Raw genomic sequence first — 26,981 nt, forward strand, 5'->3', positions numbered from 1 at the left:
GGATGAGATCAAGCAGAACTGATCAGTGATTTCCTCACAACATCCCTTTTCCTGGTAATAGCTCCCTGCCCTTCCTTGTTTGTTCTCCAGCATGGATGTGCCCAGTTCGCTTTGCTTTTCCTCAGAGGTTTTATTTTAGCATTTTTCATGCTCTTCTCTGAACTCTTTAAAAAGAATCAGGACCATTTTAAAATGTGCTGCCCAAAGATGACACTAGTCTAAATGGTGGCCTGTTCTAAGTAGATCAGAGAAGAATCATAGCAAACAGAATGTAGATCATAGCAAACAGAATGCTCCTAGTAGAAGACCAGTTTGCATTTCCCTTTTTTTTTTTTTGGTAATGTCATTTTGACGACTCATTCAATTTGTCATCCAGTTGACTGTCCTGGCTCCTTTGCTGCGGTACTGTTCCCAACTGCAACTGCATTTTTCCAATTGTATGCTCCGTTTATGAATATGGTTATTCCTTCTCCATGCCTTTGAACATTATTTAATAAAAAAAGACAGAGAAGTTACTTGTGCCACATGAGGTTTGATCATAGATACAGTATCACAGGGTTGGAAGCAACCTCAGGAGATCATCTAGTCCAACCCCCTGCTCAAAGTAGGACCAATCCCGAAATGGCCCCCTCAAGGACTGAACTCACAACCCTGGGTTTAGCAGGCCAATGCTCAAACCACTGAGCTGCTGAAATTAAGCTTCTGGAGGCACATCAGGCACTAGGAAATCAGAATCAAGATGTGAATTACAGACATTTTATGGGCTGGGGAAAGAAGAACTAGGGGTCATATGCGGGAAGGAAAGGGAAGGGAAACTAGGTGAATATCAGAGACAGGGCCAAATCAAACCTCCAAATTCAAAACGTCCTCAAACACAGAGGAAGATTAGAACTCGATCAGAAGTCTGAACTTCAGGCCCATCTCCAGTAAATATTTTGCTAGTGAGTGACAAATCTGATAGCACATTACAACATACTTTTCAGGCTTGACTGCTACAGCGAAAAGTTTAAAAGGGAAACAGATTTTTTTCAAAACACTAAGAAAACGTGTGGAAACATGTAATCATTTACACAGGTTAACTTTGGTTACACTTTCAGTGTAAACTGAATGTAATGAAATTAATGCTTCTAACCAATTCCATATGAAGTTGAAACAGTGGCCTTCTATCTCTGAGACATGAAAAATGGAGACATACATACCTGTTTTTGGGACATGAAGGGGATGATAATTAGCCTGATTGGAATAAAGTAACTGCCAAAAATGGCACACTAAATTAATGTTGTTCCTCATGTTAGAAGGTAGTTTTATTGCAATTCAGCAAATAAGCTACATCCGCAAAACTGTTTCATACTTCCAAGTTACAGTAATGCTTGACTGTCCCAAGGGTTACAAAAAAGGAGTACAGTACTACCTGGGTTTCCTGCTCTCAGTCATCATAATGTAAACTTCAATGCCCACTCTTAAAAAAATGCCAGTAAATTCTCCATGTATTAAAATATATAATTTACTGTAATTGATGCTGCATCTTAATGGAGTAACAGCCAGTCTCTAGATATAAAAGGAAAAGAACTACAAAGATGAGAAGTAAATGTACAATAACTTCAAGTATTTTCAAGTCTCCTACAGTATCTTGCACTATCGTGACAAAAATCTTTTGTCATTATACAGAATGACACATAACTCTTGCAGAGAGCTTCACTGCAAAAGCAAAGTCTTTATATAGGCATAAATTCAACACCACACCAAAATATATGAAGCTTTTAACTATTAGGTCCCAAACAACTCTTAAAATTTAAAAATACTCTTCACAATGGAAATGGTAGAAGAACGTTTTTCAGTTCTTGAACGATATTCTTTCAGCTACAGAACATGATAAAAAGATGAAAATCCTTGTATATATTAATTTTAAACTCAAAAATCTAAAACTAACCATTACCTCCAAAGTATTACATTAAATGTGAAACAACAAAAACAGCCTTGGCTATTTGCTGTGAGTATGTACCAGTCTCATAGTATTGAATATGCTGGGATTAATACATAAAGGAAATTTAAGAGGTGATATTTTTGACCATTTTTTCTCTCATATCTCAAAGAAGTTGCTAACATGAAAACAGCACTTTTAACTTCAGTGTACTATAACTGGCACTTTTTTGGGCCATAAATTTTTCAAAGCCTATAGCAACAGCATTACCCAATCAGTGCTCAGGTTGGCAATCAGCATTCTTGTCCCAGTAGCTGTAGTAAATCAGTACTTCTATCATTCTGGAACAGCATCTTAGAATTTTGTAAAATAATTCTGCCCTTTCAGTCTAGTGGCACATTAGGTTGCACATTCTAATGTCATATGGAATACTCTGATTCAGTTACCATGATTCTTTCCCTACAATGTTAGCAGAGGTAACTCATAGAAGGAAGTTGCATGGAGCTGTTGCATTTGACTCTGTCAGTCAGAAGTGACTGCTATGGAAGCAGTTAACTTTGGGCCCATTCCTGTTTCCTTTGTGCAGACTCCTGATCTATATAGTTCAAGCAAGCAGACTGTGTGAAACAGGAACTACAAGACAAACTACAAAAAGAGTTGTGATGAGCATGGTTGCTACTGCAGCCTTAGGATTGCAGTACTGTGGCCCTTACCAGTAGGCTTTAATCAAGGGAACTGCCTTTGTAGCCTCTAACCAAAACCTACTCCTTAATCCCTCATGTGTTGGCCTGCTTACAAAGACTGCCACAGAGCTAAGATGCATAACACAGTCCTCTACCATTCCCTCTGTGCCCAACAAAACCACACTGGTTCAGCTGCACTTGAAGCCTCTTATGGCCCTTCCAGGCCTGTAAGGATTTATTCCACTGAAGTCCATGGCAAAACTGCCTTGGATTTCAGTGGGACCCAGATGGAGCTCCTTGTTTGTGAAAGGTGACAGGAATGGCTCATCATGACATAGTTCTGTAGCTGAAAAAACAGGATTTAGATTATGCTCTGCCATCTCCCTCCATGTCTGAACAGTGACTAGCTCATGGGGAAGTAACATGATCTAAAGAAAAACAACTTTATCCTCCTGACGTGTTATCCAAAGCAATTGTCATTCAGGGGTCAGAGACCCTTCACTTGTGTCTTGCAACCTGCAAGTGGGCATCACAAACCATTTACCATGAACAATGAAGTAAAAAACAAATGTCTAATTCTATGCCAGGAAAAGAAGTTGAGGTTAGCTAACACATTTTAGCTAACACTGACCTAATACTTTTTCTGCCTAGGGGTCTATCTTGGCCAACTAAGTCAAGGTAAACAGCATTACCCTGCATCTATACAAGAGAAGAGTTTGAGGTCAGGTCAGGGTCAGCTAAAACATGTTAATTAACCCCAATCTCTTTTCCCAATGTAGACGTACCCATTGTCAAATATACAAGCCTACTGCAATCTGGACTGTTGAATGAAAAATAGTAAGATATTTGATTAAATGTGGGGTTTAGTGGTGAGTGTAGAAGGCTTCTCTCTGTTACATTGTTCAGGTTGAATAAATTATTCTTTAAGCACATATCACTGCTAATCACTTCTATTCCTTTTCCTTCCAAAATTAACAGGGAAAAATCACTTCATGAACAATGATGTGAACTCCAAACTGTGGAAGTACATTCATCTATCCAGCGTGAAGAGATTGTGCATGTGGTCTGGACACTGCCTACTCATTTTTCCAATGTCAATAGGCATTGAAGGCAGGACCTCGTTCGGATAAAAGAAAATATAAGAGTGACAAAGAAACTTCTCCATTTAATAATGAAATAAATAGGACAGAAGTAAAAATAGTCAAAAATTTAATACATGTGCTATACCTTTAAATTATGGAAATAAAGCTATCACAAGATGTCACTAAAATGAAGAGAATAAAGTAAAAGGTGTCACAATATTCTACGGATTGACAACCAAGAACAACCTTCTGTTCCTTATAGTAAGGGAGACATTGCTGGGAAGTTTATACAGTGGAGACCACTTAATTACAGAGCCCAGAAGTACTGAACAGCAATTCATTATTCTGACCAGGTTTGTCTCTCAAATCAGGTCTGCATTTCAAAGGGATTTTATCGGAGAATTAAAATGAACAGAGTTGCCTCTATGCACTCACCAAATCCCAGGCTCTGTATTTCAACAAAATCCAAGCAGTCTGAATGTTTTAATTTATGAGCATGGGCTAAAGCCTTTTTACTTAAGATACACAAGCATCCCAGAATCCAGCAGCTTGCAAAGTTAGCACATGAGAGAGCTTGGTATTTCAACAGTAAATCCTACGTGGAGTCTATGCTCGTCACGTGAGATCACCACAGAAAGTTTTGAAATGGAAACTTGGAATTAGGTTTATGAGTAGGATCATTGCTTCACTGTGGCACTGACCTCTACTTAGCTACTGTCCTCTTTGCATTAGAATATAAATCAAAGCACAGGGGTTAGGGAGTTATTTCTTTAGCTGTTAACAGTTTAAGGGCGTTCCACACCAAGATAAATTCTAATTTGAAAGGCAGGTGCACACTGAAACATTTTTGCCAGCAGATACACTCTTATCCAGGCTCTTCATTTAAGGGGACTGAACTGTAAATTTTGAATTGCAAACATAATATAGCCAGTTATACTGTAAAAGGTTTTTTAAAAAACAAAATCTTACAAAAACACGATAGGTTAAATAAATAAACATCAGTTAAAAATACAACACACTTACAGTTTCTTCTGTGCAATTATGTACCAATATGAAAAATATTACTTTCATCTCTGTCCATTTGCATGGTTCTGTCTCCTGGAGCCCACTAAATGTAATACTGACAACAAAAATAAAGAAAAAAGTGATTTGCTGACAAATCAGTGCTCTGAGGCTATTAAAAAAGCTCACACCAGAATTTGTCGTTTCCCTTGCAGCACAGCAGAGACCTAGTTTAGTTTAAAGAAAAAAATAAAACATTGGTAATAATGTTAATATATAAAATATTAGTTTAAAAACTCTAGAATGACCTTCTTAGCAGAAATGGAGCGTATACATTAGGGCTTACAACATACAGCATATCTGAAGGCAAATTCAGAGAATGCTGAAAGGCTCACTGCACATTATCTATGGCAAGGAAATACTGCAGCTTTAAAATAAGCTGCACAAATAGTCTTCTCTCTCTCTCTCACATGAAAGTGTGTAAAAAGCAAATCAGCAAATAAACTCTAAAATAGATTTATACCAAAAATCCTCCTTTTTTTTTCCTCCTTTTAACATTGAGTTTACAGCTTCTGTCCATTTTTCTGCACTATTTTTTGAGTTTTCTTCAAGAAAAGTCAAAGTTGTGTTTTGTGGCCACGAACAAGTTCGCAATATGACGTATTAGCAGAAAGAACTTTTGCATACTAATAACATTTATTCCTTGTTGCGGTGAGACAGATCATATGTCTATTCCTTTGACGAGGGAAGCCTCCAGTGTAATGTTGAACTCCTGTAAGGTCTGCAACACTCGAATCAAGGAATTAACAAGGGTATGATCCTTAATCAATGCTATATCCTCATACATCTGTGCTGTGATTGGACAGTCTGCAAGCAAGGCGATCCAATGGTGTAAGAGGTGGTCTCTGAGAAAGTCAGATTTCAGAATTTGAAAACAAAAACAAAAATCAAGTTAATGTCTCTTTTTAATGAAATTATATTTTTAATCTTTTAAAGAAATCTACCACTTTTTCCAGATAAACTGGGGAAGGAGGAATAGTACATGACAACTTTGTACAACTATAATCTAGGGCAGAAGTGTCCAACCTTCTCAGCCTGAAGGTCAAGCATATTATTTCAAGGGTAAGAAGCCACAATACTTATGGACCAATTCGCTCGGCAGCAACTCCTTTGCACCACACAGACAGTGCAAAGGAAGCACAACCCACTCACAAGTCACCTGCTGGGGATTCCCCAGTTGGCGTAGGCTGGCTCCTACACCTCCCTCCCCACAATGGTTCCAGCAGGCAGAGGAGAGGGAGTTGTTGCTCTGACCTGTGCTGATGCAGATGATCAGAGAGCCCTAACTGGCTGTTCGATCTCAGCCTCCCCCCAGCACACCCACCACACACTCACTCTCCTGGGTGGCTGTGTAGGAAAGGGGAGCAGTCCTTTGTTAGGCACTCCCCTACGCTTAAGCAGAGCCAACCAAGCTCCCAACCTGTTCTCCTAGTTTGACTGCTCATTGTTTTAGTTTTTCACATTGTACAAATTTTCCAAAATCTCAGATCTTTCCAATTTCGGGTTCCCCTTAGACTTGAGACTAATTGAGATTCTGTTGTATGTCAGTGTCCAATTTTATTAAAACACCACCTTCTATCTGAAAATCTCAAAGAACTTTGCAAACATTAGTCCATCTTCACAGCACAAGCAGCCTTGTGACCTCATCTCATCCCCTTCAAACTTTATGTATATGATTCAAAATGTTCCCCTATACCTGGCTCCAAGGCACACCAGCATCTGAAACTTGCCATCCTTCCCAATGTTTCTAGGAGTGTTGTTGATCGCAGTGACAAAGCGACAAAAACTCCTGGCTCTAGTCTGCCAGTTCTCCTCTGGGATTATTTCATTCTGATCAAGGGTCTCATAATGTGTTTGTGCTTTTTCTTGAAAGAAAGGGAAAGATGGGTGATGGTGGAGTTTGATCAATGGAAATGCCAATAGCCATAAATATGCTGTGCAATAGTGGTTAGAATGGAGATCAGGGAGGTAGCACTACTAGGTTCTATTCCTGCAAGACAGTAAACTTAACTTCAATATACTTCAGTATAACAGCTACAACAAATGTGTATGCTGAAGTTATATGAACATTTGTAAAGCAATTTAAGACCCTCAGCTGACAGGCACTATGTAAGTAGATATAAGAATGATCTTGTAGATGGGGCACTGGATTAGGACTCAGGATACCTGTGTTCAATTTCCATTTCAGCCACAGGCCTCCTGTGTGATTTTGGAAAAACTATTTATTCTACCCTGTGCCTCAGTTCACTGTCTGTAAAATAGGGATAATACTTTCCTACCTCACAGGAGCGGAGAGAGGATTAACATCTATTAAAGACTGTGAGGCAATCAGATACTTTGGTGATGAGGGCTATGTAAATACCTAGACAGAACTATGAAGTGCTATTTAAGTGACTCACTTTTTAAAAGACGTTACGAATTTGAGAGTACAGATGTCATTGTGTGTCATTTCTAGGGTTTGTATTAAGAAGGCTCAGCAGAACTTTGCTTTGTATTCTCTCTTTCACACTGCTCTATTAAAAATAACATATGGTGACCAGACCCAAGCTTCCAACTACATTAAACTCCTCCTCCTCATTACCAACTCATTCTAACACTATTTAGTTAGGAAATATTCAAAATGCTCAACACCACCACCGCCCTGCCCTCCTCCCCTACAGAATGTTAGAGTGCAATACATTTATTAGATGATAATGCCAGTGTTCATATCCGAAGAACACAGATACATTCTCTTTTCACCTTCAGGGAAGAAGGAACACTCACTGCGTTGCATCAGCTCCTTAGCTGGTATAAATCAGTAGAGCGCCAGTGAATTTAATGGAAGTATGCCATTCACACCAGCTGAGAATCTGGCATACCAAGTGGGTGATGATGCTACAGAAGGCAGATATATGTACTTTACAGCAACACTCTGCTGTATGTTTTCCTCACACTTACCTAGAAAGTCCCAAATAAAGACGTTTTTGAAGAGCCTGGGTGATTTAAATCCATGCTGAAACACCTGCTCAAGAGCTGAAACGAGTCCACTTTCTCCACACAGCAACAGAGTGAGACTGCCTCTCTGCCAAGGACATATGGAAACAAACAAACATTCTCTTTTCAGTTCTCCAGTTTATATATAGAAAAGTAATGATGTATGTTATTATGACCAACATTTTTTTTAAATGGGCGCCTAAAGTTAGGCTCCTAAACCCATACATAGGCCCCAGAAATGTAGTTTGATTTCCAAACGTCATGAGAATCCAGGAGCTCCTGCTGACTTCTAACACCTTCACATTGACACCCATCAAAATGAGGCTCAGAAAGGAAGTTTTCAAGTGGTTAGGGCCTAAAATGTTTACGCTGTGAAAATCCAGTTCTTTATTATAGCAGAAGCTGTTAGTGACCCCTGTATAGCAAAATCTATCTCTGCTAACCCGAGAATTTTCTTTCTTCATTACAAGGGTAGCCCAGCTTGCTTGCACAGTGGAGGCCAAACCAGACCTAACTGGTCACTGGCAGCAGTGGTATGCCCTGTCTCCAGGAGCTCACTCTAGTTGAGATAACTGCCACAGCCAGGATAATTCAAATCTGCTTTCCCACATTACAGACTGTGTTAAATGTAGTTTGAGTAAAAAGCACAATTTCTCCTCCAACTGCAGAGCATGGTCTATCTAATGACAACAAACTCAAATCTTTGGATATCAATTTTCCATCTCTGTTCTGGATGAACCACTTCTCTCCAGCATGGATGGACCTGTAGATCTTATTTTTCAAAGAAAGGACATTTCAAGGCAAGTACAGATAAATGTTCCTATTCTTCTTTGTGCTATGGTCCACAGACCCATTACATGGGATTTGTATAGCAGAGCGCTTGCAGTGTGGAAAGCAGGATACCATTTAAATATGGACACCCAAAACGAGGTAGGTTATACATAAATTATCTCCTGCATCTGCCCTTTGCCACTAAGATGTGGAGACGACTTCTGCAAAAAGAAAGAAAATTAAATTGGCTAAGATTGGATGATCAATATGAAGAATTTGGTGAACAAATGGCTGGCTAGCAAATCTTTATACAGGAGACATAATTGTCCGTGCTCCTAAGGACTAAACTTCAATGCTTAACCAAAGGTGAAATATTTCTTGAATTTACTTAGGGAATTAATACTATCACAGTGGTGAGGACTGTCTGAATTATAAGTGCAATACTGGTCTCAGAAAAGTTCCCAATTTCAAATTTAAAAAAATTTGAATCTGATTGAGGACAGCAGCCATCAATAGGCTACTTTAATGACCTGGAAATACACCACCTCCTGCAGGGATTCAATCTAGATAGCGCTGCAAGGAGCAGAATGAGGTTCCGAGATCACTCTCTCTGACCCTGCAGGGTTGAAATAAGATTGATGCTCTAAGAAAGCATTTAACGTAGGGATTTGTACAAAACTTTATTTTTCTTGAACCTGCTGAAAATGTTGTAGTACAGAGATTTGACCTTTTGCTTGGACACTACTACACCCAATAAAAGCCTCCCTGGGGGAATTCAAGGTTATGCTTTACTGGTTTAACTTTGTAGTTGAACTATAGACTTTAAACCAGCCAGAAAAATAAATTCTATTTGTTGATTTCACTTTTGGGGTCTATGAGAGCAATAATCATTTCATCCAAGTACTGACTTTAAATTCTTGCAATGGCAGAATTCTTCAGTGAGACAGAGACTCCTGAAGATCCAATGTTAGGTTAAATCAAGCCTGAGAGTCATGGTCTCTTCAGTATCACTGCCTCTCTTTCATTCCTATCTTTTGTATTGGCCCAGGGAGCAGTGGAAACAGAGCAAAGACACAGACAGGCTCTTGCTCAGCTTTACTGGATGTCATTCACAATCTTGCATCCCAGGTCCTGACCACTAGGCACTTTATTTACTGTTTCAAGATACAAAGAAGTCAATCACAAGTCCACCAAACTGATTTAGGATGATATATTTCTGGGTGCATGAGACACTTTTCTAAACCAGCTTCTGCCACATAATTTCTGGTATTGACCTCCCCCCTTGGTGGGCAGTGCACATAGAGATTGGAAACTTTGTTCCTCCCAGGACAGAAGAATTTCAGTCTGGGATGGGGCTGATCACATTCTTCCTAGTTGTTATAAAAACCCTGTAAGACAGATTGACTGTTGTGATCAGAACACATCTGTTAAGCATAAAAGGAGCAGTGCTCTGAGGTGTCAATTGAATCACAGTATTCCAGTTGGTAAATGCTGTGCTCACTCTTTCGGATACCTGTACCTCTCTGTCTTTTTGCTGCAGCTTCCTCTCCATACAGGACCCTGGATTAGAAAAACTGTCTGGGAAAATAAGTGAATTTTCTTATCTAAAGCCAATATTATTGTTACCTCGGTCCTGGACAGAAACCCTGAGAGCACGTGTGAGACCAATGGTAACGATTAAAGCCATGCTCTGCTTGTCTCAGGCTAGAAATGGGACAGGGAGCAGGCTGCAATGCTCTGAGCTGAAGTAGATCCTCGGTGATTTAATTCACACAGGGGCCTTTCCATGGGTTGCTGACACTGGGATTGGGACAAAGCTGTTCTTGAAATCCTTGCACAGCTCCAGAAGATATCCTCTCTGAACAATGTCCAGTGACCTCATTTGACCAAAACTGTTAGTAGTTTTTTTGCTCCCAAATTGAGAGAGCTTGACACCAACCAAGAGTTCAACTCTAGATAGAGTTGTTTGAGAGACCTGAAGATAGCCCTGAGGCAACAGATGACAAATACTGATCTTGCATGTGCTGTAGCTACCACTTGCAAAGTAGTATTTTCTCCTTTTGTATTTCTTGAAGAAGTTCATCTTGCCAAATGACTTCTATTCCTCTCAGTACTGCCTGGAATGAATCAGGATTATAGACTGACTTCTTCAATGCTCAGTTTTCCATAAAGTTTCCCTTTATATCACTAAACTAGCTTGGGACTGAACTGTCTGAGTATATGATTCCAAGAACCAAAGCCCCATATATTTATGCATGAAACACGTTTGAATCCCATACTTTCCAGGGAAAAGCTATTAGGCCCTGTGATTTCTAAGTTGAGAGGGATAATACCTGCAATACAGTCCACCCAGGTTAGTATTGTTTGTGAATGTGTGTGGAGGGGCTATTAGGGCATCACATGACAGTTCAGATTTATTTTGTGTTGGTCTGATGCCAGCGGAATTTTCATACCCAAAGGAGGGGGCTGCGACCAAGCTGGCCTGAACTTGACTGCCTGCGAAGGATCTGTATAGCAAGGAAGCCACTCTGTCAGAGAAAAGTCTCCCCCAGTTAGAAATGCTGAGCTCCTGACCATCAATGAAGACAGCCACATTTAAGTTTGGCAGTGATACCAAGTCACATTTTGACTGGTGCACGCTGAGGAACCTTCCAGCTTTATAAAATGGAGGCCAGGGTAGAATGAAGTAAGTGATGGGCTCCCTCCTGCCTGCCAGTTCTTCCTCATCCAGGCTGCTGACCCGCTCATAATTCCATAACTACCTATTGGGAGGAGGAGATGAAGATGAGCCATAGCAACCTGCAACAGAAGCTAGGCACAATTAAATGGACATTAAAGCACAGTGATCGGCAGTGGCCTCTTGTGACAACAGCCCAATACTTCCTGCCACACCTAAGAGTAGGGACGTCCCTGTTCCTTTCTTACACCTTCCCCAGAGTGCATGAGGAGGTTATATAGCTATAACCTAGTAGAGAACTGCTGCAGACCTTCAAAGCCCAGTTTCACAATACTCTGTCAGGCAAGCTGCTCTGCACTAAGTCTATCCTCAAGTGTTGGAAGGTTTTTTGGTTTGGTTGGTTGTTTTAAACAAAAGGAAGAATTCCATTTGTGGGTTGGTTGCACCCCTAAAGGAATCCGCGTATCTGTGGCCTGGTCTTTTCTGCATTGATCTGCTACGCAGCGCTCTGAAGATGAGCAGGGGAACCAGCCCCAATTTTATTTAATCACTTGTTTCCCCTTTGGGATTTTGTAGCCATAATGCTGATTCAGAGGGGAGAGCGAAATTGAGCTCAGACTGCTCCAAAAATATTTCAGGTTGCTTGTGATCCCTCTGTCCTCAAAGAAGTTGGGCTTATCTGTCCCACCTTCCCCACGGAGGTCCTTTTCAGTATATTTTGAGGAAGGACAGGCTTATCAGAAGGAGGGGCTCCACCCCTCTCTCTAATGCACGGGATTCGCATGGGGAATACAGGCCTGTACTTCCCCTGGAGGTCTTGGCCTGGGTTGTGAGTAAGGATCCTGGGTGGGTGGAAGAAAGGACTGTTACACAGGTGGCAGCAGGAGAATAAGGCTGGCCTAAAAACCTCTCACCCATGGGGAAGTCGAGGCAGCTGAGATCTGCAGGCTATAGGAATTCAGATGTGATCTTCCCTTCCACCTGGCATGCTACTCTTGACTTCACTTCCCTCATGGAGATGGGGGAGGAAGGGCTGGCTTGCCTCCTTTCCTGCCAGGGGAAGGGCAGGACGGGGCGGTGCTGAGATAACCCTGCCCAGCCTGGGCTACATCTGGTCCAGCAGAGCCAGCCTCTTCAATCCTTGTCTTCTCTCCTGCTATGGGGAGGAGCAGCAGCAGGGGAGAGGGAATTCTGAGGTAACCCCACCCAGAAGGGGCAGTGAAAAGGAGTGATTGAACTCCCCAGTGACACACTTGCTAAGGGGTTAGCAGGAGACAGAGACCCTTCCTTTGGTCTCTGGCTTTTCTCAGCCTAGCTTGCTCCCTGAAGACTGTGGCAGCATCCGTTGCTGCAAATGCCTCAGAATGGAAAGCAGAGCTAAGGGGACACTCTCCTTAAAAATCAAACAAAGCCCTGGGACACAGCTGGGAGTTAGACACATTATTAAGATGAAATCTTAATACTTAATTTTAGTCTACAATTTTGGAATAAAAACTGGAATTTCCCTCAGAAAAGCTCTGCAGGCAGGGCGGGCTGGCTGAGTCACTGGCGCCTGTGGAGAAAAAACTGGAGGAACTTCAGGACGTGGGGCATTCCCCTGCTGCCAGTGACTGGCAGGTCTGGTTCTGCCCCAAAGCTTCAAGCAGGCTGAGATACCACTGAAACAGATCTGTGGATCTTAACACGACAAAGCATTTCAGTTGCCCAACACTTCCCATGTTGTAGGCTATCAAAGCAAGGAATGCTGGGGTAGGCGTAATAAAATAACCAAAACTCCAACAAGTAAGCAAACATGCTGCTTCTTTCAGAACAAACTATAAGGGAAGCAGATGCCCTCCTCTGAGTACCATAATAATCAAGCCTCATGGATACTAAAGCACATGCTGCTCTTGTAAGGCCATCATGGGACAAATGAAAGACATAGCTGAAAAACACACTTCAGTACATCCCGACATGCAGCTTTCTATGAGAAGAGTGAGGTCAAAAGGGATGTTCAGATACTCAGCTACCTTCTAATAATTCCCATAAGTGGGGATAGAAAGAAAGAGGGAACATACTCATAAGTTTCTTATCTCTAGGAAATGAAAGGGGATGGGAAGACAAAAGGGCTACAGCACAAGTCAGAGGAGTGTAGTATTCTGTGCTGCTGACATGCCTATCTACATGCTCCAAACTGTATAAGTGAGAACTATTAAGCCGTCCCTCACTCCCACCCCCATTTTGGAAAATATAAAGGAACTGATGGCTCATTTATAGGGGCTCTTCATCAAATGCTTCACTCTTGTCTCATAGTGAATAACTAAGACATGAGAAGATTTATACAACCACATTAAAAAACATACAGGACACTTGAGAGCCAAACAAATGAATCCTAGACAGAATTTGGCTCTTATTGTGGGTTCATCTACCAGGATGATGGGCATGCACCAAGAACATACAATAGTACAGTTAGCAGCAAAAGTAATGTACTTGGAGATTTGCAATTCCAGGTTATAGACTCATAAGCGTCAGAAAAATAACAGAGGAGCAGCTAGCAAAAGAAAGTCTCACCTCCTTTTCCGGTTTGTGGAAATGCTTGACAATGCCATTCACTGCTTCACCAATAGCTTCCTGTATTTGACCTGTGTTTAACTCTGTGAAAAATCAGAAACCATGTTCATTTACTTCATAAAAGTTTGAGGTGGTACCTGTAGATCAGGGCTGAGGCACGTTCCTAGGACAGGGTGAGAGAAACAGTCATTATCTGTGGTGTACCTTGGGTTTGCGGTGTTGGATTGCCAGCACTTTTTCACAGTGATATAAAGTTTAATCTTTTTTCCTTTTTAAAGTTGAAGGTGTAGACCTAAACTGACTGAGACATTTCAATCCAAAAATAGTATGGACATAGTTTTACACTTAGTTATGCAGATTTTCAGATTAGTGTTTGAAGCAAAAGAAAAAATGTATTTCAGGCTGTATGGGTGTGTGTGTGCGCACCAAATATAGGCGTTTTCGAACAGGGGTAGTATTGCTATAAATCAGAGTGAGCTTGAGAAGAAATGTGAAACAAGAAGGTATGCCAGGAATGACATGACAAGACAAGCCAAAAATCCTTTAACAGAAAATCTTTGCATGTAACCAGATATAATTTGCAGTCTATACTCCTGGGAGACCCAGGAGAGTGTTTAAGGTAAATCACTGTGGGCATGTCTACATTGCAATAAAAAATCTATGGCTGGCCTGTGTCAGCTGACTCGGGCTAAGGAGCTATTTAACTACGGTGTAGATGTTCAGGCTCACGCTGTAGTCCAGGCTCTAAGGCCCTGTGAGGTGGGAAGGTCCCAGAGCCAAGCATCTACACTGTAAGTACACAGCCACTTATCCCGAGCCCGGAGTCAGCTGTCACAGGTCAGCCACAGGTTTCTAATTGCAGTGTAGACATACTCTGTGTCGCAATCATCGCCTCCATTCCACAGTGAAATAGAAAAGAACACAGAAGGCAAAAAATAACGCAGCAGATTTATTTTTGGGAGGGGCCTTTACTGGCAACAGATAATTACAAGCAATGGAGCACATCCCTTCTGACTTACTTGGTTTGTTATTTGGCGATATCGTGACAAATCTTCTGATCATACTTGGTGACTGCTGCAGTGGTGGGGTTCTGCACTGCCTTTCATCTGCCTCGGTATGTGACGTTAGTAACTCTCCCACCAGGATCCTCTCTAAACTGCCGTCATCCATCCCCTTTCCAAGCCACCTCCCACATGGAAACCTAAAGACATGAAGGCTTAGAATTGGGGACTGCAAATACTCTGGTTTCTGGCTATCCTGACTGACTTCAAAAATTATTTTACTTTCTTACTGACACAGTGGCAAACAAATCAATTCTATTTATTTTTGGCTCTTTCCGCCAGCAGAGGGAGCACAAGTTAAATAGCCTTATTCCAGATTTGTGCTGTACATGGTAACAGATGATGCAGATACACAAAGCAAAAGTAGCAGCAGCCTTCCTGTCTTCTGCTCCATACACAGAATATTTGGTTCGGGAGGGTTTCTCCTTCCTTCTCTCCCCCCCCACCCCCCCCTCTTTTCAGCATGGTAGCAATCAGGTGATACTTTTAACTTCCAACATTGGAAGCATCTCTGTTAAATTTGGATGCAATAGTCAGAAAGAAGTTAGCATATTGGTTCACTGCTCAATTGCTTATGGAACCTGACATGTTAAACACTTAAGCTCTTATATGGTCACATGGCTCCTTTGAAGCATCTATGAATACTTTCACAGCAGGCTACCTACAAACAACTCTGTATGCCAGTTTCCAAATCACTGACCAATCCACTGACATACAGATATTCAGTAGCCCAGACACCAGGAAGCTCTATGTTTCAAGCCATCAAGCTCAATTAGGAAAGCAAACCAGTATCCAAAAACAGAATCCTATCCCTTTGCTTCATGACAAACAAGCTGATATTGGGAACAGAAAGGATTTACAGCTGTCTTCTCACTGACAGAAGGCTGTCATAGCGTATACAAGCAAGCGATAGGGCACCAAATTACACTGCAAACAACGTACATCATATCTGCAGTTAGAATTATCAAACTCCTCTTACCTGTCTCACTCAGCACATATAAAGTTTAATGTTCAAACCCACTTTCATTCTGACATGTCCTCAAAAATCAGAGTTCCTCCAATAATTTCATTGAGCTTTTCAGACCTGGCATGTATTGGTGCACATTATCTGTACTTGATAAGCAGCAAGTTCTAACTGGCTATTTGTTTGGTCTCAAGGCAGTTTCCTTTTGAGATGCTTACCTCCTCCCTCTAGTCTGCACCTGTCTTAGTTGTTTGGGTGGCTAAATATGAACCATCTGTAAATGAAACTCAGTTTATTTTCCTAAAAATCTTAATCCTGCTCAATAACAGGAATCAAGTGACCCTCCAACCCCTTGGGCATCAGCACCTGAAGATGCAGAGTCTGAGAAGAGGAGCATTGATGAACAGACAGGTCTGTTATGCTAACTCTCTGCAGAAATTCTACTTACCCAATTTAAAATGCCAGGATGATACTTACTTGTAAGTATGCCCTGTTATTTCGTTTCTGACCATAACATATTCCACTAGCCACTTGGCATACAGGCCTGAATTATCATGTCCTATTTGTACTGTGGTAAGCTTTCCCAGGTTCTGGCACTGCAAATTAAATAAGTTATCTGTTATAGTGAAACAAATAGAAATTGACATATGCTGAGACAGTGTAGTCCAGAGGAGAGGGTGCTGGGAGAGGAGTGGGGAAACCTGGATTCTATTCCCTGCTCTCCCACTGACCTGCTAGGTGACCCTGGGCAAATCCCTTTAACTCCCCATGCCTCTAGTTCTCATCTGTCTTGTCTATTTCAACGTAAGATCTTTGGGCAGGGACTATCAATGAATGTGTTTGTACAGCATTTAGTACAAAAAGAACAGGAGTACTTGTGTCACACCTTAGAGACTAACAAATTTATTTCAGCTCATTGTTAGTCTCTAAGCTGCCACAAGTACTCCTGTTCTTTTTGCAGATACAGACTAACACAGCTGCTACTCTGAAACCTGTCATTTAGTACAAGTGTACAGAGATCTCTGTTGGGGTTCCTGCGTACTATTGCACTAAAGATAACGATATCAAAGAATAATGCCCTGTTAACACCTATACACTGTGGAGTCTACCATGACAAAAAAAACAGGAAACTCACATGACTTTCTTAAAGCGTCCCTATTTACAATATTGTGAGAACCTGCAACCTCCACAACCTTTTAGAAATGTTTGGTACTAAGAATCAGACAGGATATTTTGTACCTTGATATTTGGAGGAAATAAGGTTTGCTCACTAAACACAAAGAGAACTAATCTTTAAAAAAAAAAAAAAAGAACTGACAAGTCACCAGGAACCTTACCGTACAGATGAAAAAGAAGCCAAAATGTAGGGCGAGGTGGTGACGTAGATGTCTTATGACAAAATTAATATAAAGCCAGAAGTCTCACCCTCTTCACCTAAGCTTATTTTACCAATCATTCTGCTCTGCATACTGCTTAAATACAGGTGTAGGATGATGGGTACAGGCATAGATAGTATTTGTGACTATGACACTGATGAAACATTACACAAAATATGAATTTAAATTGAACAAAGAATGTTTTGCCAACAAAATATTTCCTTGTGTCAATAATACAAACCTCAAATGTCATCTCTAATATATTCCTGGGAATCTGTAGGACTCCTGTTTCACTCAACTCTCCTGAGATACAAATCCAAGGGTTGGCAGTGAACATTGAGCCACCAAGTTTCTTGCTAGGAACAATCAATATATGGTATGGGATCACTGCAAATATAAGAAGCATCTCACTTAAAAGAATACCCTCCAAAAATAATAATCATGTAAAATAGTAAGTTAAGCCTTTTAAGTTACATTATCTTTTCCTCTTCATGTTTAAAAATAATTTAATCTGTCATCAAATGCCAAAGAATTGAACGGCGATTTTAGAAACACACAAAAATATTTGTACATACTGAGTGATCAGGAAAATGCAACATAAATGCTACAGTATATTAAAAGTAGAATTGATGACAAACATAAAAAAAAGAATAAAAATATACTTCAAATAACGTCTTTGCATTTATTTAGTCCTTTTTCATCTGGAGATCTTAAAAATCACGGCACTAAGATGGTTACTGTCCCCATTTTACATTCAAGAAAACTAAGGCACCCGGGTTAAATGACTTGCCGACAGTTATGCAGGGAGTCTGCAGGAGAACTGGGATTAAAAAGCCAGTTCTTTTATCTAGCTCTGTGCCTATATTTTTGTTATATAAACACACATGCACACAGAGCAGGCTTTGCTGTGTGCCCTAATTCAGGCCGACATATTCACTCACAGACTGAAACTTCAACTTGTTAGGCTCATTTGTTGCCAATACTTACTGCAACAAAGCTATTACATTTTAAGATGATAAATGCTGTAGATGTCCAATTCTAGATAATATGTACTATAGCACCGTATACCTGGCTGTACCACAGATTGCATTAATCTGAATGTAAAAAGTGAAAAAAAAAATTCAAGAAACAAGTAATAAACTATTAATAAAAGTGTTTTTTAAAAAACTGGTGTGACATTTTAAGTTTGGGCATCAAGCATTTATTTTCTTAGCATTTCACTATGAGCAGAGAAGCTGGGTTATGGCTCCTTGGACTCGAGAACGCTGATAAAATTAAAGTATTACTCAACTGCCTCATGTCATGGTGTAGAACTCTAATGGATGGCCCCTATTTACCAAACTACTTTTATACAGAATTCAATTATGTGAAGGGTCACTGTGTTCTTTGGCAATCTACATTGTTTTGTAACGTATAAATGGCTTATTGTGAAGGCTGTTCAGCTGAAGCAATTGATATATTCCTCTCTCTCTCTCTCTCTCAACATCACCTCATCTGACCGCGACCTCAAGAAAGCATTTGGTGCCGGATTTTTAAAAGCTTGGTGCTCATGACCTTTAACACTGTTAAAACTCTTCTCCTTTTCATTTCTCCCCTCGATGTATTGTTAGTTGCAGAATTAGCGATAGCTTAGCGTATCCACAACAAGGGCTTAGTGTTGGACATTATTTCTCCTTAGTAAGTTCTGTTGTACTGACACATTTTTCATCTAAAACCAAACAAATTATGTCTCTCAGCCAATGATTTGGTGAAATGAGGCTGCTCTGCAATTCTTCATTTATAGGACAGTGACATTCAGTTCACACTATAAAGTGGGAATTAAGAAACATTATTGATAGGTTTATTAGCTTCATGTTTCACACAGGCAACTCCTATTGATCATAGTGCTCACACACAGAGTAAAACAAACCCCTTATCAATATCAGGAATGATATTAAAAATGACATTGACATAGAGGTACATATCTGGATGTGAACAGGAAATTAATGCAGCTCTGTGAAAGAACGTATCAAAAATGCTTAGAAATTCGCATAAGGAGAAGCAACTAAAAGCTGAAAAGAGCAGCACTGCAGGGAAAATGAGTACTTACAGATTGTTGTGAAAACATTGGTAAAGCAAAAGTAATCGACAGCATTAAATGACAGGAGATGATAGAGGAACTGTTCTTTCTCATCATCACAGCGGAGAAAGGCATAACGCTTGTACAGTTTTCTGACAAAACAAAAATAATCTATGACAGTAACAAATCAGTCATATGTTTTCTATTATATTAGGTAAACTGTGAAGAATATGCAAGCAATTACAAATGACAAGAAGTATGGGTGCTAAGAGCATTTAAATCAGCCAAGACACGTAGGCATCCTGCAAGTCTGTACGTTCTGGAATGTGTCATTTCAGTTTGTTGTGCTATTCTCAACCCCTTTTGCCAGCTTAGAGAGCTGCAGAAAATTCAGAGTGTACCAGACCTCTGAACGTAATTTAGGATACGGTTCCTTAGGATAAAATATCTCACTGTGTATATGCAGAAGGGGATTTTACCTTTTGGAGTAAGATCCTCACCCTTGCTCTGGCTCATTTATGCTGTGTAAAAAGGCTAGGGAACACCTAGTAGAAGATAGCTGTTAGATTGTTCCTTGAGTACGCAGCACTGCAGAGATTCTGGGCCGCTATGGTGCGGCCCAGAGAGGCTGCTGCTGTAATTGAGGCTACATCTGTACTGTGATCTGGAGGTGTTGTTTCCAGCTCAAGGAGACACACCCACGCTAGGTTTGATTGAGTTGGCATGCTAAAAGAGCACCACAGCTGCTGCGGCACAAGTACAATCTTGTTCAAGACCCCAGGTATGTATTTAGTGCATCTTGCCCCTCCCGCCATTCATGCCATTGTGGTTACACTTCTATTTTTAGCATGCTAGCTCAATCAGAGCTAGAGCAGGAATGTCTCCGCAAGCTGAAAATGATCCCTTTCAGCTCCAGTTTAGACATACCCTTACCCAGGTCCCCAGAGCTGTTTAAGTAGTTCCTGGAGCATCCCAAGACTGGTAGTTTAGAGAAGCCAATCCCTCTACAGAGGAATCAAATGTAGACAAATGAAAGCAATCGTATATAGTTATGAGTATTATTTATTCGCTAACCACCACCTTGTGCCTGGACACCGTACAGGACCTAAAAGGAGAACTTACAATCTGTGTCTTTACTAATCAAAATCTGGGTTGGAACAAACCCATGGCCTGATATTATTCACTAGTACAGAGAAGTAATCATTATTTTTGTTACGTTGATGCAGCTGCAGCAAAAAAGCCACAGAACAGACTTGGTCACTTTCTATTTACTGATTAAAATATTATTTTTACGGATGACTACACAATATACAATTACAAGAGACATCCAGAAATGAAGAGCAATTAAGCAAAAAAACTTCTCTCTTCTACAGTATCGGAACTAAAGAAATCAGCATTAACAAATATCCACAAAACAGGAGCATGCAAAAATATATCAACCTAATTAAGGCCATAAGAATATTTAAATAGAATATATGTAAGATCGTATAAAATTTCTGTCGCAACCAAGTGTATTACGGACAGATTGTTCCTTCTAGGCAGACCTCCTGACAATCTGCCTCAGTCTCAGAGAGTACATAGGAAAAGCTGATAAGTGGATCACAGGCCAAAAATTTACAAAACAAATCAGTAATTAACATATACAACATTCTCATTTATATAAACCACCAAACCACAGAAAATGTTTCACTGGAAAGAAAACTTCACAGTTTTAAATCAACTGAATAAGCTCTTAGCCACAAGAGCAGTAGACCTATGAGCACCTAAGGGGTCAATGAGTCCATGTTTCAGTTGTATAACTTTAACTGTGTGTTTAGATACCCTATCCAATAGGCTAAATGTCATTGGGGATGTCTGCCTGTCTGTATTTTACCTTTTGAAAATTCAACCAACTTCTGAACATTTTTATTCTTCATTTACTCAGAATGGACACACTTTAGTTTCCCGATTGCTTTAAGAGTATTGGTAACACAGCTCTTGCTCCCTATTAGTTTTCATATACTATTACATTAGCCACTTTCACTGAATAGGTATTATTCCAATCACTAAGTTATCTCAACACTCAAGATTTACAACTCTGAGCCCATTTTTCAAAAGTAAGGTGCTTCCATAGTTCCAGCTCCTACCCTTGAATATACACTTCAGCCTTTAGTCATGTAAAATGGGAACACACTGGTATCAGCATCCAGAAGCACGTGTGAAATTTAGGCTCACAAGTGTCTTTGGAATTCTCTTACTTTCATTGTCCACCATTCTGGTTTGTGAATAGAATGATCCCACAGAATTTCCTGGAATTGGTAGAAATTACTACAATGACCGGGACTGATTTTTCATTCTGGATTAATGTTGACATGAAGCTTCTTCCATATTTCAAAAAAGTGGCCTTAGAGATCTGAATCATTCTGCACGACCTTCCACTGCAATAAATAGCAACTAGGCTGATCCTAAGCTAACTGGCTAATTCCTGATCCAGGACTGTTTCCATTTTCTAGGCCTCATTTTTTGTTAAGCAGCAGCAGATAAAAAATTGCCACTAGTGTGCAGTCATTATTACAAGGACAGTAAGGAAATGTAGCCAGGGGCTTTCCCACCATCCTCATTACGTTCCTTTTTCAGACTGAATATGTGTCTCAGTATGTCTGCCACATATGTCAAAACCTAGGGTGATCATCCGTCCCATTTTTAAAGGGACAGTCCCGTTTTTGGGGACTTTTTCTTATATAGGCACCTATCACTCCCCACTCCCTGTCCCATTTTTTCACAGTTGCTATCTGGTAACCTGGGCAAAACCCATTCCCTTAACATTGCTAACTGCTGTAGTTGCCTTGGAAAATGCATTGGAGAATGAGACACATTGCATGATTATGTTTAATGCAGCACTTTGCATGAAAGTCCCCTCTCTAAAGAGCTGAAATGGCCTTGTTTAACACCGCTAATCTGTGCTGACTGCAATGCTCTACTCCTTCTTTAACTAGAGCATCTAAAAATGTACAAACAGGCACTCAGGATTACTTACTATTGATGCCTGCTTATATGTAAGCAGCTCATCTGCAGGTCACTCTCCGTTTTGAGTACATATTTATATTTGTCTCTCTCGTTCTGAGCTACATCTAGAAAATGAGTATGTGTTTTATGAAGAAGCAACACATAGGCAAGTGCTTTTGAGCATCTCCTTTTAAATCCTGTTACTTGTTCTACATGGATAAATGTTGTCAGGTTTAACGAATTACCTTGATGCCAGGGTATGAGGCCATGCCTACACATTAAGCACTAATATATTCAGCTCTGGCCCTTACCATTGCACCATGACTCCCAACTGCAAGGACTTACCTGCACACATTTTCTCTAAATAAGTGATACTGATTAACGAAATCCTGGTGTCTGTTACACTTAAATACTATACTTAGTTTCTCCTTTAATTAGTGGCATGTGTGTTATTTCCCCCTCATCCCTTACCTGTGGCAACCATGCTGGCTCTTTATGAAAAGAGGTAGTGTCAAGGCACAAACTGTAACCCACAGTACCAATTTCCACCCACCATTCCTTCAAAGTCCAGTTTATCCAATCTAATGCTCATACTGAACTGCATAACTAGGATGTGAAAAACATGGGCACGCAGCGTTGAGACTGCAGTTTTAGAGTACAAGCTGAAACTCTCTTCACAGTTTGGCCTTCAGTTATTTATTTTTTGTATTGTGGTAGCAACTAAGAGTCCCCAGTCAAGATCAAGGCTGCATTGTGCCAGGCTCTGTACATAAACAGAGCAAGAATCCTTGGGGAGAAAGTAAATATTCCAGTTTTACACATGGGGGGGCTGAGACACAAAAGACCCAACAGACAAAGGCCCTAATTCAAAGCACTAACAAACTGAAGCACACACTTGAGTCCCAATTGACTTAACCACTCAGCATGTCTCAAGTTGGGCACTCAAAATCACTAGTCACATTTGGAGAACTTGGCCTAAGTGACTGCCTAAGGTCACAGGTCTGTAGCAGAGCTGAGAACTGCACACAGATCTCTTGAGCCCCAGTCCAGAGCCTCAACCACAGACCTTCCTCCCTCTCAAGCACAGCCGGTGCTATGAATGGCTTGTTAGCTCCACCACTATAACTCCTGATTGCGCTGTTAAACAGATACGAGCCTGGGCAAGTTTGTATTTTTAAAGATGAACAATTATTAAATAGGTTTGATTTTTAAAAGTTCTATTTAAGATAGGTAGGCTTACTTTGTAAGTTCAAGATCTGAAAGAAGCTGCTTTAGATGCCTGGAGAGTAACTTCTTTTCCATGGACAGTCGAACCCAGGCCCTTGCCTTGCCAACGTCTGTTTTGATCTCACCAATATTCTGGATATGCCTAAAAAGGAAAAAATGATCATTAAATGTTGATTAAGAATATCTTCACATCATCATCATCTCAACTTTTTTACATCAAGCAGGGCTGAGGAAGGAACTTTGCCTTACAATATTTCTATATCTTGATAACTGCTGGGGAAAAAAAGAGAGGAGCATAAATTATTATAATTCACTATCTAAATCCCTTGCATCCCTGTATATCTGGTTAAAGAGGAATACAAGACAGAAAAGGAAGTATCTGTACTGCAGTGGCTTATTTTCAGGATTCTAGACCATCCCATCGCCTCATAATTTTTTAAGGTTCACTCCCGTCCTTATAGACTCAGACTTTAAGGTCAGAAGGGACCATCTTGGTCATCTAGTCTGACCTCCTGCAGATTGCAGGCCACAGAACCTCATCCACCCCCTCCTGTAATAGACCCATAACCTCTGGCTGAGTTACTGCCATTCTCAAATCATGGTTTAAAGACTTCAGAGAGAATTCACCATTTACACTAGTTTAAACTTGCAAGTGACCCATGCCTCATGTACAGAGCCTGGCACAATGCAGCCTTGATCCTGAGTGGGGACTCTAGGTGCTACCACAACAGAAAAAAATAAATAACTTAAGGCCAAACTGTGAAGAGAGAGTTTCAGCTTGTCCTCTAAAACTGCAGTCACAATGCTGTGTGTCCATATTTTACATATATATTACAGGGAAGATCATGTTCCTTGAATAAGTTCAGTTCACTTCTCCCTCCCCAAAATGTTAAGGTTAGCTGGGAAAAACTTCAAGGAAAGGAAAACCTTTAAAAATGAATAAACTAAAGTTTTGTATAGTTTAAAAAAAAAAAAAAAAACAGCGTGAGCTGCAGTCAGACAAATAGCATTTCACTGAATCATCCAATCCATGCAGCTTTATTAAAGAGCATCTTCTGATTGCTGGTCAATCCAGGTTTCAAACTTTTTTTTTTTTTTTTTTTTTTTTTTTTAGAACAGTCCAGAGAGAAGTATAAATATTTATATTAAAAATGTAAAACCTTATTTGCTTAAATACACAACTCCTGTCATTATATTTATTAATTGTAAAATTATCTCCCATATTTTATAGACCCTGTTTCAAAATATTTGGTTCATTTCAGTTGTTCAATAATCCCTATGTGTTAGCATTGCACACTGATAAATTTAAACTGTAAATACTCAATTATGAATCAGATGCAAGTGCAGTGGAGACTTTGAACTGATCATGATTAAGAGAAGAAATTATGGAAATCTGCATTATATCATGCTTTTCAACTGAAGAGATCAAACAAATAACTCCCAGAACTCTGTGGTAGGGATCATATCAATTTTAGTGAAAGGGGTACACAGACATAGAGAAGCTAAGTTATCTGCCAATGCCACGGAGGAAATTAATAGCAGAGCTACCAGGCATCAGAATTAATCCATCTTCAAGTCTGAAAAGGTGTTTGTTACTAGAAAATGGCAAGTACAGGAAAGATGTATTTTTAGTTTTGAGTTTCATATTTTTGTGGCACAGGCTTTCACACTCTAAGTACATGCAATGGCCAATGCCCGGCCAACCCACTCTAAGATTCAGAGGTTGTTGAGGTTCATTGGGAAATAGGGAGGAGTTCAGAACTGCCCAACCAGTTCCATAGTGATTGGGTACATGTGACCCTGTCCCCTCATCTCAGAGATAAGATACCATGGAAACAAATCAGAAGACAGAAAAGGAAGGAAATTAAAAAAACAAAGTGTCTGGCTATAGTTATAAGCCAATGAGTATTACAGTGGAGATACTGTAAGCATACGGTTTCCTCAGCGTGAAGGAAGTTTTCACTCAGGCCAGTGAAAGGGTTTCACTATAATCTCTGGTAAATGGCTTAGCAATTTCTTCCAGCTGAAGCACATCACTTTTCCAGTTGAGCAAGCATCTCTTCCAGTTAAAACATACCAACTGCAAAACCAGGAACTAGAGCCAAGCAAGTTTCAGCCTTGATATTCCTAAATTGGCCTTTATAATCCACAATTCTTCATATCATGAAGTTCTTAGTTTTTCCAAGGGTTATTGATGTAAGTCCTTTCATCTCCTTTTCCTTCATAACAGACTTTACGGAGGGCAATAAGAGAGGGCGATTTTCATTATTTACATTAAATTAACCTATTTTGTGGCAGAGCTCAGGTACACCCAGAATGAAAATAGTTACATACAAAACTCACATGAGCCATTCAGAATTATACTTTCTTTGTGTTATTCAAGTAAATCTTTTACACAAATTACATGCATAGGAATGAACACACAGATCTTAAGGATTTCTTTTATTGCCCCAAACTAACCTCATATCCTGAATGAGAGAGATTCTCAGCGGCGACATGGCTGGGCTGGCATCTGACTTCCTCCTTTCTGAATCGAGAAGTACTCCTAAAGTGAGAAAAATATTTTTTTAATCAATGGAAAAATAATTCAAAGATTTAAAAGTAATATTTAAATACTTAGTGCCAGTAACACAACAGAAGTATTTGATAACATTTTGAGAGAAACGTTTTTCCCTAGAATCCAGAAATGGTACATTAAATGCTGCATACTTTTCTGTCAGTGAGATTTGTGAAAACATTATGGCACAAATCAGTGCTGACTATGGCAGTATATTAAATCCATAGAAAAACATTGACTGCAGGGCCGCCTAGAGGATTCAGGGGGCCTGGGGTCTTTGGCGGTGGGGGGCCCCCGCTGCCGAATTGCCGCTGAAGACCTGGCACTTCGGCTGCGGGTCCCAGGGCGGAAGGACCCCCCACTGTGGGTCTTCAGGGCACTTCGGTGGCGGGTCCTGGAGCGGAAGGATCCCCCCGCCGCCAAATTGCTGCCGAAGACCCGGAGCGGAAGAAGCTCTGGGGGCCCAGGCCCCACGAGAGTTTTCCGGGATCTAAACAGATTATTTATCACTGAAGTATTATTTTCTAAAGAGTTCTTCACTTCCTTCCCAAATGAACTAAAACAAGTTGGCATCATAGACACTGGACAATTCGGTGTTAAATGATATGCATACAATATATCCAGTGCATCATAGTCTTAAACCACAGAAATAGGTAATACAAGAACCCAAAATCTGCAATGTAAATACTAAACAAACAATGTCATCTCTATATCATACTTTAAACACTATATTATGAGCAATCACCTACTCTCAGTCTCAAGCTGGAGAGCACAGGATCAGCAGTTAGTTTCGAACCCAGGTCTCTGCACATTATACCAATGTGCACAGGGCATCAGAATGAGAATCAGGAGACCTAGGTTCTATTCACAGCTCTGCCTTTGACTATCTGAATGACCATGCATGGGTTACTAAGGGTCAAATTCTCTTCTGGCATACCTACTGAATTTGGGCAAAGAATTTGGCCCTAAAAGCAGTCTGTGCCTCAGTTTCTCCTTCTGTAAAATGGGGAGTAAAGAGCATTTACATTTGTAA

The 26,981-nt window shown here is 40.3% G+C and overlaps 1 protein-coding gene across 10 annotated transcripts in view; it reads right to left on the bottom strand.

Moving 5' to 3' along the window:
• Positions 1-3,749: 3,749 nt before the first annotated feature.
• The window catches only part of DENND5A (DENN domain containing 5A), a 125,262-nt gene continuing 102,030 nt past the window's right edge, over positions 3,750-26,981 (bottom strand). For 4 of the 10 annotated variants that reach the window (XM_075065162.1, XM_075065166.1, XM_075065165.1 and 1 more), the window contains 10 exons: positions 25,852-25,936; positions 23,405-23,533; positions 19,210-19,331; positions 17,362-17,507; positions 16,222-16,340; positions 14,739-14,920; positions 13,720-13,802; positions 7,686-7,809; positions 6,445-6,613; positions 3,750-5,593 (listed from right to left, as the gene is read on the bottom strand). In XM_075065162.1, the coding sequence (XP_074921263.1) occupies positions 5,410-5,593; positions 6,445-6,613; positions 7,686-7,809; positions 13,720-13,802; positions 14,739-14,920; positions 16,222-16,340; positions 17,362-17,507; positions 19,210-19,331; positions 23,405-23,533; positions 25,852-25,936 (1,343 nt within the window). In that variant the 3' untranslated portion in view covers positions 3,750-5,409. The remainder of the gene's footprint in view (positions 5,594-6,444; positions 6,614-7,685; positions 7,810-13,719; positions 13,803-14,738; positions 14,921-16,221; positions 16,341-17,361; positions 17,508-19,209; positions 19,332-23,404; positions 23,534-25,851; positions 25,937-26,981) is intronic. The other 6 variants (XM_075065164.1, XM_075065163.1, XM_075065169.1 and 3 more) reach the window with 3 other exon arrangements.

The sequence above is a fragment of the Chelonoidis abingdonii genome, chromosome 4 (genome assembly GCF_003597395.2).
Source record: "Chelonoidis abingdonii isolate Lonesome George chromosome 4, CheloAbing_2.0, whole genome shotgun sequence".
Taxonomy (NCBI): domain Eukaryota; kingdom Metazoa; phylum Chordata; order Testudines; family Testudinidae; genus Chelonoidis; species Chelonoidis abingdonii.